Source organism: Poeciliopsis prolifica, unplaced genomic scaffold (assembly GCF_027474105.1).
Source record: "Poeciliopsis prolifica strain line A6 unplaced genomic scaffold, Auburn_PproV2 SCAFFOLD021, whole genome shotgun sequence".
NCBI lineage: Eukaryota > Metazoa > Chordata > Actinopteri > Cyprinodontiformes > Poeciliidae > Poeciliopsis > Poeciliopsis prolifica.
Genome location: NW_026562396.1, coordinates 5116709 through 5132554, shown reverse-complemented (window position 1 = coordinate 5132554; position 15846 = coordinate 5116709). Strand labels below are relative to the sequence as shown.

Sequence of the window (15846 nt, the reverse complement as noted above, 5' to 3'; positions counted from 1 at the left end):
GTGTGTCAGTTTCAAATTAGTAACGTTTAATATGTTTGAGGAAGTGGGGGAGGATAAACTCCCATTCTTTAATCATTTCGCTTGATGATTTTTTACTTCCAGTCATAAACATGAATGACTTGTCAGAGTTTAAGATGGTTGTAACGGGATGAATGATTTTTTTTTTACTATTTATAGCTTGTCCTCCCTGGTGATAAAACCTTATCAGGCTGCATTTCTGACTCAACACATTGAAAGCGGATACTAAATGATATCTTCAGTTTATTTTTGGACATGTTTATTAGAACTTGTCACACTTCCACCTTTTGTTAAAATCTTACATGGTAAAGATCTAAAGAGGTAACCAAGCGTGCCTCTGTAGACTGGTAGTTTTGTAACCGGGGCCTTTGCTCCTTGACATTTGTTGATCTCAACAGCTTAACACTCTTGGTGGTGTGCTGGGGCTGTTGGCCTCACAAAACGTGTTCAGTCCTAAGAAGGTCAGGTCTCAGTCACTGCACAACCGTATGGGATTATTCCCAATAATCCCCAACTCGTATAAAATGGACAGAGTGGCGAAGAGGATGTAGCAAAGAAGACTGACAATTCCCAACTTCCAGTCCAGCCTCCACCCGTTGACGTGCACCGCTACGAAAAGGAAGACGATGGAGAGAAGTAGTGTCGATGAAATGAAGATCAGGCCAGTGCTGTTGACCTCGACTGGGGTGTTGGTGTCCAGAAAGGCAGTCTTGATAAACCAAGGCAGGCCCAGGCACAGCATGTCAAAAACATTGGAGCCCACAATGTTGGACATGGCCATGTCAGCTTTCCCTGAAAAACAGAAAATGTGGTTGGATGCTGCTCCAATTCCACTCCCATTGGCCGGGTTTCTTGACAGTATTACCTTCTCTCGCCACCATCACACTGGCAACTGTGTCTGGTATGCTGGTTCCAGCGGCGAGTAAAGTGAGTCCCATCACTGTGTCTGGTATCTCAAGGGTTTCACCTGCAAAAAGAAATCAGATTACATCTCCACCAACAAAAGCAGGCTTGGAAGGAGTTACCATAAATCTTATTGATTCTCTACACACCTTCCAGAGCATGATATCTAATAGAACATCCAGTCATGTAATCAGTCTTCATAGTTTGATGTCTTTTTCATCTGAAGTTTTGGGGTTCATTAGTTTTAAAAAACACATAATTATTGTCCATGCCCTTTTGTTTTCACTGTTCTTGTCTGATGGACTACTAATCTCAATATGCTTCAGGGAACCCATGGCTCTTGCATGACATCTGTCCTGATATCTTAGTTCAGCTTTGTAGTTCAAATCCCTATTGTGACTAGAGACTGAATCTGTTCGTAAAACACTTGCTGGGTATTGTGTGTACATTCTGCGCTCACATGACTTGCTTTCCTCAGGGTCATAATCCTTCTATGACTGGTTTGGCGCACAGCCCACTGGGGCTACACTGTAATAACCCCCCATTCTCTGGGACAATGGCATCCCAGGAATTAACCAGCAGACCCACATGTGACTCTGCAAAGTAGACGTTTTTCTCACAAGTCTCAAACACTTGTGATCCACTATGGCTTAAGATCCTGCTGGTTTAAGCCTTCCTCATACTGAAAACCTACAACTATGGAGTACAGGATAATTTGAATTTGGTAGTCTAATTTTAAATTTTGAGAAATGCTTCGTATAACACTGAAATAAAGTGAGGATCTTCCAAAATTGTATTGAAATCACCTTAAAACAGGCAACTTACCTACAACTGTGACCATCCAGACCAGCACGTATGTGAAAGCTGAGATCCAGACTGCTGACATGAAAAAGGTTATCATGAACCATTGTTTCCAGAAGCGTCTCCTGCAGTCGGGGATGGTGATGAAGAGCAGAATGGTGACTGGCAGAGACAAAACCCACAAGATCCTTTTCAGGTCGCTCTGCGGTACAGCAAAGACACTTCTTTGCTCTGTTGGGATGAAGGTTGACAACAAGATCTGAGACTCGGGATCAGAGTTACAGTCAAAGACATCACGCTGAGGAGGCCTTGTATTTTGTACCTTCAGTAATCTCATTGAGACCATGCAGGCTGAGCGACAGGTGAGAATACCCGGAGTCGTCTTGAAAGATGCCGCTGTCTGTTCTGGAACGTCCACGGACTCGCAGGCTGGTATCATCGTTCCAGCCCATGAGGGGCTGCGTCTCACGCTTCTCAGCAGAACCCGAACCGAGACAGGTGCAGCATGGGCTCAGCTTCCTCAGGACAAACTCGCTGATGCGGAGGTCAAAGCACAGAACCACAATGTAGGCCCCGTAGACCAGCAGTAGGCAGGCTGCCTCGTACCTGTCAGCAGAATGGACGCAAACGTTCAACACTGGCTGGAGAAAAATCCCTTAAGCATGTGCTTCATGGAGAGCCTCACGTCTTTTAGTTGGGTTTCTTCTTTTTTAAGGAAAACATTTCCCTCAAGTTTCTCAACATGAATGGTCAGTGTGAGGGATTGCCTCAAAGCCAATGACCAGGCATGTGACTGGCCACTGTCCCTACATGCTCATCTAAATAAAGTGAACACTGCAAGTCAGTGACTCGATGCAGTCTGCTGGGTTTTCCAAGACAAAACACTTTTTTAACCAGTTTGGATAATAAACTGAACTTGACTGGATTGATAAGTGTTACAATTGGAATGTCTGTACTTCACTTTGAATGTGTGTGTTGGGACTAAATTGACTTTTCATTTTGCTGTGAGTCTCTTGGGATGTTGTTGAGAATTGGTGGTTTATAAATTTAATTGAATTGATATCTGAATCGATCTCTGCGGGATGCTCTCCTCAGAAAAACCCAAACATTCATCTGTCTTGTGCTGTTACAGTTATTCACTATTTGAGCCCAATGCACCTGGTCCTGCCATCCATAAACTCCAAGTCACTAACAAACAAAACAGTCTACTCAGTTAAAAAGCTAGTTTTGGAATATTTTCAGGTAAGAATTTAATTTTGGGGCACTGAAATTTTCAGAAACCAGATTGAACTGGTGCAACTCCAAATCACAACAGAAAAAGCAAGGTCTACATTTATATAGTTTCCAGGACATTTGAACCCAATAACTTACGGTTTATTTCAAAGAAAGGACATGTGGTGCCATAAAAAACAGGATTTTCACCTCTCATATCTCTCTTAAGTGCATACTGTTTTGGCACTCCTAAATGTTTCAAATGATCAAACTAATTTGAATATCAGGCAAATACAAATACCCAAAATGGATAAATACAAAACACGTTTTCAAATGATATGAAGGGAAAAGCTTTCCAATCTGGACAGGGTGGTAAAGAGAGAGGCTTCGATGTGGCTGTTTCACATAAACAACAAAGTGAAGGGTGCAGGTATGAACTATTTATCAGCACTACCGATGGTCTGCAGTGATGCATATCATATCATCTATATACATCAAAATGTTTTTATTTTTGTTTTTGAATCCACAAAATAGAGAGAAACAGTTAATAGTACATTTCACCAAAACAACTTTGGCTTGACAATGTTTCCCAGATCTGAGGCAAACTGAACCAAACATAAAGCCAAAAATTATGGCAGCATCTCACTATGCATGCTTCTTTAAACAATAAAAACGTTTTTGTCCAAAAGTTATTGTTCTGGATTTTATATGCAGTTATTTCTAGCTTATATACAAAGTAATACATATCTTTTGATCTTTTACTACACGTTTGTAGTTATATTGTTATGTTGATTGTTTTATTTTTTATTTTTGACTGTTAAGCAGTCAAAGTGATACTAGAAGGTTAGTAAGAAGACTGTCCATTCGTTTTGTGATCTATTTTCATATTCTTTAGGTCACAGCTTTGCAATAAACATCTATTTTTGTCTTTAATAACCAACCATCGTATGTTGTGCAAGGTCTGAAGATCATGTAGCCGTCAGGTGCTGAGACATAAATCAAGCACAAAAACTCACCAGAACACTTTGTTATCAGAAATGATCCCAATAACAGCGGCAACACTGATTCCGTATGCCAGGCAGTCTCTGAACAGGGGCCAGCAGGTGAGACGCCCTGCCTGATAAGGGAAACAAAAATAAATGGTTTATATTTTATACAAAGCAACATAGCCAGACAATCTCTGACCTAGTAAAGACGCTGCTCTCATACACAAGGAAGCGATAAGGGGGTAATCTCTGCTGGGATCTTTGGGTTTGTTGTTAAAATGTACCATAGAGGCCAAAAGTCCACAGGCTGCACAGATTCCGAGCAGGTTGTACACGGCGGATCCCACAATGGTGCTGATTCCAATGTCCCCTTTGGTCACAAACACCCCTAATGAAAGAAGCACACAGCAAAGTTTGATGTTGGATCCAGGAGCAATGAGGAAGTATTTCTAAAAACAGTGAAAAAGACAAATAGCATGCCAGACCAGGTCGGGGAACACATATCCAAACTGCATAGAGTATAATGTACATACAAATGTTGATTGCATGATTACCAAGAAAGGCTGTGACCAATTCAGGTGCAGAACTCCCTGCTGCCATGAACGTAGCTCCTGCCACATCCTGAGAAAGTCCCAGACCTGAGAGAAACCCGAGAAATAAAAAAAAAATAATAAGCTATTTGTCTGAAAAAAAAAAATAGCAAGAAAGATAATGTGTAGATTTCCACTGAAATCCATTTACTGAAGCAGGAATGCAGAATTTTTATCTGCAGTGCCGGCCCAAAACATACTGAAATCAAGCAGGGCACCACAAAGATTGCTTTCGTGTCACATGGGTTTGAGAAATAAGATGACTTTTAAGCTTAATGATTTTTGCATAGCAGATTTTAAATATTCCGATAATGCAGAAGTTGTAAACTTCTAAAGAAAAAAATGTCATAGTTTGATAAGTGTGCTGTAGAGGTCATAATTTATCACTGCAGCTGTAGTCAGCTCTGCTGCTTCCTTCTCTGCTGGGATCAGATTTTCCAAGGCAATTGTCTTGTAAATCATGTAATAAATTATTTACAACTTAATGTATGAATAATTAGCTTCTCCTTTTCAAAGGAGAGGAGAAACCTGTATTGCCACACCAAATGATTATGTCAGAAAAACAATCTTATCTTCACAATTATTGTTACAGCTGGGATCTTCTAATCACTGCAAGTGAGTTAATAAGTAATGTGAGCTAATAATCGCAAGTGTTTAACAATAACTTTATGCAACATAGATCATTTAAGTGGTTGTGTGAAATGCACAATGGGCAAATGATCAGGCTTCAGAAAGGTCGGCGCTGCGGTGGCTGGTGAGGGACGGGCTGAACAGGAACTTCAGCGCCAATAAACTGAGGTTAAGCAAAAGTCCCAAGACAATGCCAAGGACACAATCAGCTTCACTTTAGTCCTGGCACAGCAGTTATCAATGAAAGTCACAGGCCGCCAGGCAGTTTGAACACCAAATCGATTTAACTTAATAAAGCAAACATGTAACACAAAGTAACATAACCACTCTTAAGTAAAAGCATTGACATTTTTTTTGTCTTACTTTGAACATCAAATACTTCAAATAATTGATTAAACAGGAAATAATTTATTGATTAAAAATATAATCCAATAAACTCTTGCTTGCCTAACAACTTAAGGACTAAATGTATTACAAACACATGATGTGGCATTTGCACATCTTCAGCACACAAATTTTCAATCACATAATCTTGGCCCTTACGTTCACTTATCACTTCTAGAGACGGCAGGAAGTAATCGTCACAGACTATGGAAACAGCCAAAAGCATGTAGAATATGATCATGAAATATATGACCAGGCCCCCATCTTTCCTCTCCTGCACCGTGAAGAAGCCTTCAGGAAACTCAGAGGCTTGCGGTGCGACGCATTCTGTTTCATTCTCTAAAACGACAGAAAACACACACAGACACACTCCTTCAGAGCCACCACTGAGACAATCTGCTCAATCAAACAACTCAAGCAGTTTGGGGAATCTGGGAAGATTGTCTGAATTCTTGATGGAATTTACTCTGTGCCAAATAAAATATCAGGCTAATCTTTAGCCCACGATTAAATCTTCTAACAACCCTAGATTTGGTTATGTTTCACGTGTTTCTGAGGGAAAAATCTAAACGTGCTCTTTGTACAAAAGGTTTACAAATTAGCTGTTATTATACGGAACTGCTGAATATGAAGTCCTATGAAAAGTCTGTGATAAGTAATGACAGGGGTATTGCATGTTTTGTATAGGACACTGATTGTGGAAAAGAAAAATAAATAAAATATTAGATTTTTACACATTTCTGTTTTCAGAACATATTTATTTCACAAGGCCCATTTTAAAGTACTCAATGACACTTTACAAATGAAAACGCAAAGCAAGATTGCTCCCTTCCTCTTACTGATCTTTGTGCAATGATGGATGTTGATTCTTTGTAACCTATTTGAAATATGCAGCTTTAGCTGGAATGTAAATGAGCAAATGTCAGGTAAATCCAAAGACTAAGATTTATTTCAGCTCAATAAATCTTAGTCTTTGGATTTTTTTTATCCGATTTTATCAATCGGATAAAAAAAAAACAATTAGGACTAGGCTTAAAAGTAGACTACAAATTTATATGTTTCAATAAATTTTAATGTTTCCCTTAGGTGTATGTGTAAGTGCAGCAATTTAAGCCAATATGACAAAATATGGCTACTGTTTCTTTAAGAACTCCATTGAACCATTACTCCTAATATTCACCTTCTTGTAATCTTTTTTCCCAACTTTCTTTTACTATTCCTGAGAATTTTATAGCATTGTTGTTTGTTGCAACTTTGTCTTACTATGATGAATCTCCATGTTCCTTAATTGTTTTTTTTTACAGGCACATTTACTGGTACGATGCAAATCTGGTCTTTAATGTGTTTAAGGGAATTTGGGGAGCTCTCTAAAATACCTTCGTAAGAGCAGGTCCAGATGCTGCAGTCTGTCTGTGTTGTTTAAACCATTAACAACAAGCTACAACAGAATATTCCATTTCAGTCTCAAAAGGATGATTGCATTTCACAAGTTGGTCAAAAAACTTAGAACAAACAATATTTTCTAAATGTGAAATTTAGCCAAGTTACTCCAGCTCCATTAGTTTAAAAAGAAAAAAATGATGACACATTAATTCACATGTTGCTTTAAAAAAAACATCTTATGGAATTAATTGAAGAAAATCTATTTCTATAGGGTTTAATGAACAAACAAAACCTTAATCTGCCACACAAATCAGAATATTTGCATGTGCTTACCAAGAGCCCGGCGCACCCTGACCGACTGGTTCTCCTCAGCAGCTTTTGCTGTAAATGACACAAGATGAACACATGCATACAAAAAAAGCACAAAGCCCAAAAAGTAAGGTATGAAATCCTTTCTCCTTTTGTTCTCCACAGCTGGAGCTTTATCCATAATAATAAATAAAACAAACTGGAATCAGCAGCTCTCCCAGGGAACCATGTGTCGTCTTGGTTCAATTCGTTTGCAGGGATTCAAAGAAAGTTGGAACTGCTTGTTGAAGCTGCATCTAACTCTACTCTAAACTACAAGCTGCACAGAGAGGATATCAAAGTGGGGGAAGCATCCTCTAAGGTCTGGTGGTACCACAGTGAGAGTGAGGGGGGTGATCACGAGTTGCGAGTCATTCCACTTGACTTGAACGGACTCTTGCCTGAGGCACATCAGAGGGTGTAATTCCTCATAAGCAGGCTTGAGTGCAGATCTACCACTTTTTAAACAGGCGGAAACATGTTATTTTTTCAGTGGTGAAAGAGTGGCAGTGAAAGTTCTGGGGGTTAACACTGCCATTGGTTAGATTTAACCTTTTTTCCCAACTGATGGCATAAACCCATAAAAATGAGAACAAATAATGATTTATGGTCTCCATATCTTCTGCAATCGGATTTATCTTGGCGTATATTGAGACAACATCCTGCAAAGTCGCCTTATTGACAATAAAAGCAAACTCCTGACACTATTTGTAAGATAGCCTGGCCATATACTTTTTACTACCAGCCTTGTGTCAGGAGAGGGGGTGTGTTCAGAGTCTGATGGACAGGACTTGCTTGGACATGCCTCAGGTCAGCAGGCAGCTTCTCCACAGCTCTCATTCCAGATCCCTGGTAACATCTGGAATTATTCAGCAAAGAGTGAAGCTCTGCAGCACTGATCCACAGAAGTGGTGGGTGAGTTTGCTTGTTAGTTTCCAATGCGAGTTACTCTTAAGATTGCTTGTGGCTTGGACTGCAGGAGCATATAATATCAGCCTAAATATATTTGAAAGAAGTGACATTGATCCATTCATTGTGTGTGTTGCATGTCGGTTTGTCCATAAAGCGCACGCTTGTTGTGTTGTGATGGGTCGGTAATGCACGTCTGTACGTAAACAGCGGTGTGCATTTCCTCCGGTTCATAAACATCTCTGAGTCACCGGCGCCCCCTAGTGGATTTGAACCGTCATGACGCTCGGTCTGTTGCTGAAACACAGAGAAATGCTTGATTCGGTGATTCTCCATCCACAGACCCCCATTGCTGGTGCACAAGGCTTATTATGTGAGATCACACCACGATTGAACCACAAAAGATTCCCCACCCCTCCAAAAAAAAAAGTGTCTGGCACAAAAACAATACTGGAGATATTTAACAGAAAATGATCTTTACAGATCATTTTATAGTCTAATAAATCATGATGTAAATGATCTTTACACAACATACATCATATGGTGGTGATGCTCTGGAATTTCAGTCATGCATATATGGGCCAGCAAAGGAATGGCTTCACCAGAAGAAAGTCCATTTTTAGAATAGACTTGCTGGAGCAGCGTTAGAGCAGACAGAAAACTTGTTGGGCCGGTTGAAGAGGGGAGATTCCCACACAACCTGAGAGGATTGGAAACTTTTGCAATAGGCTGCATTGTAAAATATTGTAACACATGCTACATGTGTATCGTAACACCTCTCATACACATGTAATGTGTATTGTCACACGTTACATGTAAAGACAACATGTGATGTGTTTTTGTGAAGTCCTGCTTCTACAAGGTGCTTCAAGAAAGTTTTGGTTTAAAAATCTCATCTCATTCAGCCGGGTTATACTGTAACTCTTTTTGCATTTTCATCTAATATTACACATCAAAAGTGGTAAGCAAAAGATTTGAAATCATTTGCCATTACACATTCTTTTATTGAAAAAAACAAAACAAACACATTTTGACAGAGATTTGAGAAACACCATGGGCCTTTATTTTATAGGTTTTTATAGCTGAATGTTGGACTTTAATACCCAGATGTCTTTGAATTGGTTTCAGTTCTGTCATTGGTTTTCTTAACATCCAATCAGCTTAGTCATTGGACCAGTTAAAGTAACTGTCTTTCAGTGTGGTCACCAGTTTTGGTTTTGGTTCCTCTCATGTTGCCGTTATTTGAACCAACATGGGACCTAAAAAATATTGCTATTTTCCATATTTTGTCTCTGAAACTCAGGCATTTCTTCACTTCTATATCTCTTGCCCAGAGGAATTTCTGCTATCTTTATTCCTATAAGTGCCTGCTTCTCTTGCCTGCCCCATTTCAATGAGCGGCACAAGCTACTGAAATGTCTCTAAATATTTGGACATTGAAACCACTCCGTTGCCAGGGATCCTTATCTGGTCAAATCGTTCTCAGTGTGGCTTACACAACAGTTTATTGCCCTAGTCCAGGCCATTACAAAAACCCAGCAGATGCCAGCATTTCTGCAGAAACTAGTGATGATCATCTAAAAAGTTTCATCTAATTCCACACACCAAGAGAAATTCATTAAGAGAAAGAAACATTGTTGTTTTAATTCACTGTCCGCCACAACCAGTGTTGTTAGGAATTTGAGGGTCATAGTATCAACATAGTTTCTTTTGTCAAGAGGTCTGAGCTGCACTTGCACAAAGAATGAACGCATGACTTTTTTTTATTTGCAGATATTTCTGCGGTCATGTTTTATTATAAGCCAGATATTCAGGCCTACTGCCTTCTGTGGTTTGTGTTCTTGTTGAGGTACAATATGAGCCTGGCAGAAAACCTCGCCAGCTCATCTGTCACTGGAAGCCTCTGTGTGTGTCTCTCTCTCACTGCTCGTGTGTTTTCACTTCTGTGTAAGAAGATACAATGGAAACTTAACAATGCCCAGGTCCATCTCAGTTATCACCAGCGTGGTGGTGAGCCTCCGTTCGTCTCAGTAACTCATAGTCATTGATACAATTTTATGATTGCAAAAAAGACCAAGGATTTTAATAAAGTCTCAAGTGGAGGCGGCCTTTGCTTGGCTCAACCATGACGTGAACAGTCACTGTACTACTTGCCAGTTTGTTCCACAGAACAATGAGTCTCCTCAGAGAAAAAGGGGAAGGAAACAAGCCAGGCAAGAAAAACTGGTCGAGTTGCTTTGCTCATCATTACAAAAGCGAGTCAGGCGCTTTTATTAGTCCTAATGTTTTGCTCTGAGTTACTGATCTACAAATTTCTCCTTATCAGTGGACTTATCCCAGCGTTTCTTCTAGAACATCATTTCGTTTCTTTCACTGACAGCACACCTTTGACTGTATTTTTTCAGACTTGTTGAATAGCACCACCCCGCCCTCTACGTGGATTGCTTAGTGTTCAAGGTTCAGGAAGATAATGAGAGGTGAGTGGCTGACGCAGAGCTTGTGTTATGTTACCAGAGGATCATATTACCGGAGACAGCAGGTTGGCTGAAACTTTAGCTGCCTTCAGATCGCTGTGACTTGAAGCAAAACAGGAACTGGGACTAATAAGAGGAGTTTTTGAGAAGATTTTCACAACTCACAGACTTCTCACAGACTACTCACAGATTTTCTGTTGTCTGAAGGTGAGAGTTACCATGGGTGAGAAGACGCAACCGTCGTTGTTGCTGATTTTGCTGTGTATGTCGGGGCTTGTTCCTCGTTCTGCTGCTTTCGTGTTTTGGACAGCCTCGTTGAAAACACAATATTATCACAGCAGCAATGACACCGTGGTAAAGTCCTGTGAGTGTGGAGTGTATGGCCGTAACTCTGAAGCGGTGCCATTCTCAGGCTGTGTGGCTGTTCCCAAAGGAGATCCCACTGGCTGTCGCTCAGGCATTTTCTACGGCCGGAACTCCAGCGAGGATTGGATCGCGCTGGTGAAAAGGGGCAACTGTACTTTTAGCGAAAAGATCAACATTGCCATGAAGCAGGGAGCAGCCGGGGTGGTGGTGTACAATGTGGAGGGCAGTGGAAATAGCACCACTTTCATGTCTCACCCAGACACAGGTGATGCTATCGCTATCATGATTGGCAACTTGCAGGGCACAGAGATCGCCAACTTGGTGCAAAATGGAACTGTTGTGAAAATGTTCATTAAGCCGGGCAGTGCTCACGGACCTTGGATGGACACGTACTGGCTCTACTTCCTGTCTATCGCCTTCTTCATCGTGACAGCCGCCTCGATCGCCTACTTTGTGTTCATCTCCGCAAACCGTCTGTACAGCATGAGCAGGCACATGCGCACCGAGAAGAGGCTGAAATCCGAGGCCAAGAAGGCCATTGGGCGCCTGGAGGTGATCACTCTGAAACGAGGGAATGAGCTCACGACGTCCGACGCTATGTGTGCCGTTTGCATTGAGTCCTACAAAGCGGGCGAGGTGGTGACGGTGCTGACCTGCGACCACATCTTCCACAAAGCCTGCATCGAACCCTGGCTGCTGGAGAGGAGGACCTGCCCCATGTGCAAGTGCGACATCCTGAAGGCCCTGGGAGTGGAGGAGGACGTCAAAGACAACATGTCTACGAGTTCTCCACCAGAGGTCACTGTGATCACAGTGACAGGAGGAGACGCTCTGTATGAAGTCCCACTGAACGAACCCAGGAGCCATGAACCAGAGCAACAGCAACATCGCTATGACAACAGGGCCTTTGAGGAAGACTCCGAGGCTGCGAGAGGATGAGCAAAAACAACAGGAAGAAAACAATGAACCATAACAACTGTAATCCTTTGAAATGAACGAGGACAGTGGAATCAAGGTTCCCATAAAAAAAAGAAGGATTTTTCAAATCCAGACATACTTAAAACAGAAACAACTTGAAGAATTTATGTGAAGAGTAAAGATGCTGTTAATTGGGGTTTTGCTATGTTATTCCTTTGGTTATAAAGCATGAATGAATGAGTAATAGAATGGTAGTCAGTAGATGGCAATGAAAGCCAATAAGCTGCAGAGTGACACAAGTGTCACTTTTCTGCTTTGCATAGCAAGCACAGTCGGCAATGTTTATGGACTCAAGGTGTGGTATAGGATTTGAATATCTGTTTGCTGTTGTGGCCAAATTTCTTCCTGTAGCTCAAGTTAACTCTCTGCAGCTAATTCACCGAATCCTCATGAGCAAACCAAATGTCTATTCATCGACAAACTTGATTGTTTCATTTTCTTTCTGTCCCTGTTAAAACTGGTTTAGGTCTTTCCATTTTGACTCAAGCAACAGCACATTATTTACATACACTCCCTGGTGATCACGCCCTTGAGTGGAGAAGCAGGATGGTTCACTTTGCACTGCTACGACCAAAAAAAACAACAGAAAAAAAACCACCTGAAAGCTGTGGAGCTTTGGAAATGTTTGTGCTGGAACTGGCATAAGCCTAAATATGGCAGTGAAATGAATGTCTTCTTCTTATAGTGGGGAAATAATGCATTATTGTTCTTTAAATGTATATTTGGGCCTGTTTTTAATTTATAATATACATTTTTTGTTATTATAATAAGGCGATGCAAAATGTTTGTGTAATCTTCCATGTCTAAAGAACTGATTTCCAAGCACAAAATCTCTGTCTTCCTGGTTTTCATTTGACATTTGAGAGTTTATTTGGTTCACCTGGTCTTCCTCTTAATGAGCCGATATGAATCTCAATATAGACATGTTTCTCTGTAAATGATGGAGCTTTCTTCTTTCTTTGATTGGTTTGAATGTGCTGAATATGGTACTTAATAGGCCTTTCCTGTTGCTGATTTATTTTCACAGGTGTTTTACAGATTCCAGGAGTCTTAAATTGACTTGTAAACACAACTATTACTTCTGTATTAAATCACATTGATGTTTATAAGAATTCAATAAATCCCTCAAAATGAGGCCAACTCTGAACAACAGATGTCTGCACGGACTTGTGTGTCAAAGAGGGGAGAGTGTATCGTGTGCATCAGAAAGGTGTGTGCGTGTGGTAACGTTTTCACTTACTTAGCGAGTTTTGGGTTCAGCCGTTGGGAGAGCTTGGGAAACAATAATTACCTCTGCCCAGGTGGGAACAGAAACCATGAGCTTGAGCTGGATAATCATCGCACTGCACCAGTGAAAGGGGCCTGACAGAACAGGTCGAGATATGCAGCATAATATTTCCATGAGCTTTCTGTCAAGCTCTTGAGTGTCCTCACAGTCCAGCCTCTAATAGACCTGGGTGGTTATGAAAGCCTCTGGTAATAATTTATTAAAGAACTTTAGGTGGGTGGTGTTTGCTCTTCAGACTGTTTATTTTGTAACGTCACGGGTTGTGGCCACAAATGCAGAACTCTTTGAGTTCTCCCTTCCTTATGTTTGGCTTCCAGACAGTCCGACAAAACCGTAATCCCTTAATGTGACCTTCAGTAACAGTTCCACAGGCTTTCTCATTTATTTAGAGGTTGGCAGCTTTTTTTTTACTCCGTAAGCGTTAGCACAAGGCAGATTATGATCAACTAAAGTGACAGAGCTCTCAGGTGGTCTGTCAGATCTTTCATAAATTTCTCAAGCGCATGACTTGCTGTCTGCAAGTCATGCAGACAGTTTTTTTTAAAGCTTTATTCTTCCCCTTTTTTCCTGCACTTCTTATTTTTTTTAAGGTTTTTTTTTTACTCTAGTGACATGTGGTAAAGGTCACCAGGCCGGGATTCGAACCTGCGACGGCCGCGTCAAGGACTAAAGCCTTCTCACGTGCCATCACAGCACGCTGCAAAAAACAACAACAACAAAAAAAAACATAATCACGATCAGACTAGAGAAAAATGCACTTTGAAAGATCTCCAGAAAACCCAGACAACTTGTACCACGGCCTTCTAATTAAGATTTGTCTTGGAAGCATAGTTAAAAAGGGCTGATTTGAAACTTTTGCACAGTACTCTGCTGCAGACACTACCTCAAGTGTGAATACGAGGTGAGCAGTCAGATATTTTAGGGATGTTTCTGGCTGTTAAATTTTATTTAAACATTTTCACTGAGAAACAAAGAAGGATCCACAATTTTAAAGTTTAGAAATGCACCAATCAGGCGTACTGAATGAATAATGGGATTTTAACTATTTACACGTCTGCAACAACAACCTGTTTATCCATAAACTAAAACAAATAAAGAATAACTACAACCTCTTGCTGATTTATTTGTGCTTCTCAACTTAACCAATCCTGTCACAGACTCCAGGCGAAGATCACACGCACAATCATTTCCTATTAAATAGTACTTTCTGTGCCTCAGGGACTTTCGGTACGAGTCAGATGTTGATTTATTTCAGCGCTACCTGTGCGAGTGCTGAGAAACGTTGGCTGAGAGGTGTTGAGGCAGCAGCAGGTAGAATAACAAGCCAAGATGTTTCCTGTGACAACACTACAGTCGGAAAGCACAGATGTGGGTCTCGCCTCTCATGGCGTTTCCTCTTCCTTTCTGGGCAGCATGTTCTGAATTTCAGTTTTCTGCTGTGAGTCCTGCGCTCCCAGGTCAGATGGTTATAGTGGCACAACATCAAGACAGAGAATCGATAGCGAACTAACTGGCTGGGTTGGAAACCACTGGCAAGCTCCGGGTTTAGAGGCACTGCTCCGCTCAGCAGCGTCGCTCCTCTGATTTATTGCCGTTGTTAAGGAGAAAATTGAGTCAGAAGGTTTTCATTTAATGGCACAGTGGTTGGTGGCTGCGCCTTAATTCCAAACTTGACCTTCAGTTTCTTGATAAGAGTCAAAATACTGGAATTAACTGCAGCTTATCTGCTCTTTTACAGCACATAAAATTCAGTTGTCAACAAATAAACTTGAATGGTGGTCTGCACCCGGGTGACAAAGACAGAAAACGGAGAGGTGTTTATGTCTAAATATACTCAAACCCAGGTCTTCCTTCTCTGTGGATGCAGTTATGGCTGTCTTGCAGCACCACCTGGTGGACAATGACCTTCAATGCATTTAACTGCCTGGCCTTTCTATTTTTGCTGTGTCGAGATATCAAGGGATTTTCTAGTCAAAATGCACAGAATAATCACATTTTCTGGAGTAAAAATAGAAAACTTAATTTTATGTAGGGTGCCGGTCTTCATCTTTTTCTCGTGAACTTTAAATCAGCTCACAGGCCTCCCTCATTTTCATCTCTGCTTGAGCACACACGCACGCACGCGCATATTTGCGTGCGGTCTCTGTTTCTGCTGCGCTGCTTCAGCCGGGCAAAAGACAGTCTTCCTAATCAAATTACAGTAAGTCTTGTCTCAGCCTCTTTCTCGTCCCAGACTGTCTTAGTAATTATCTAAACGAGGGGGAGAAATTAGATTACAAAAGTGCAGTCAGACCTAAATGGATCCATTTTGTCATGCAGTGAGTAATTTACAAACCCAAAAACATTTATATTCTGCTCAGATAAACTGATGGATCACAATCCTCTTGTTTGTGTGGAACCAACGTGTTTTTCATTAGCTTACTAATGAAGTGAAAATGCACAGAAATAAAGTTACAAAGAATGCCACACAAAGCTTTCGCTCATACTGTTGGCTAAACTGTAGCTTTGCTGCTGGTATCATCTACGCATGCATGCCGCGAACCAACTGCAGGTGCTGAATTTCAGGTTTTGTCCAG

General features: G+C 41.0%; 2 protein-coding genes across 2 annotated transcripts; one reads left to right on the top strand and one right to left on the bottom strand.

The window, feature by feature from the left end:
* Nucleotides 1-270: 270 nt before the first annotated feature.
* slc24a5 (solute carrier family 24 member 5) lies at nt 271-7571 on the bottom strand. Its single transcript, XM_055044784.1, has 9 exons — nt 7241-7571; nt 5684-5863; nt 4475-4558; nt 4205-4308; nt 3951-4051; nt 2045-2328; nt 1747-1953; nt 884-985; nt 271-810 (listed from the first exon to the last, which is right to left on the bottom strand). The coding sequence occupies exons 1-9, from the start codon at nt 7395-7397 to the stop codon at nt 488-490; spliced, it is 1542 nt and encodes a 513-aa protein (XP_054900759.1). The 5' UTR covers nt 7398-7571; the 3' UTR covers nt 271-487.
* A 2864-nt stretch (nt 7572-10435) lies between these two features.
* On the top strand, nt 10436-13134 carry rnf128a (ring finger protein 128a). Its single transcript, XM_055044785.1, has one exon. The coding sequence runs from the start codon at nt 10858-10860 to the stop codon at nt 11941-11943; it is 1086 nt and encodes a 361-aa protein (XP_054900760.1). The 5' UTR covers nt 10436-10857; the 3' UTR covers nt 11944-13134.
* Nucleotides 13135-15846: the final 2712 nt, after the last annotated feature.

Bases quoted from the DNA above. Each gene is read 5' to 3' on its own strand.
- slc24a5 (XM_055044784.1), bottom strand. From the start codon at position 7,397: ATGGATAAAGCTCCAGCTGTGGAGAACAAAAGGAGAAAGGATTTCATA. The intron at 2,329-3,950 runs GTGAGTTTTTGT...TTCTGCTGACAG, and splicing joins TCTGATAACAAAGTGTTCTG to GTACGAGGCAGCCTGCCTAC. The intron at 811-883 runs GTAATACTGTCA...TCTGTTTTTCAG, and splicing joins TGTGATGGTGGCGAGAGAAG to GGAAAGCTGACATGGCCATG.
- rnf128a (XM_055044785.1), top strand. From the start codon at position 10,858: ATGGGTGAGAAGACGCAACCGTCGTTGTTGCTGATTTTGCTGTGTATG.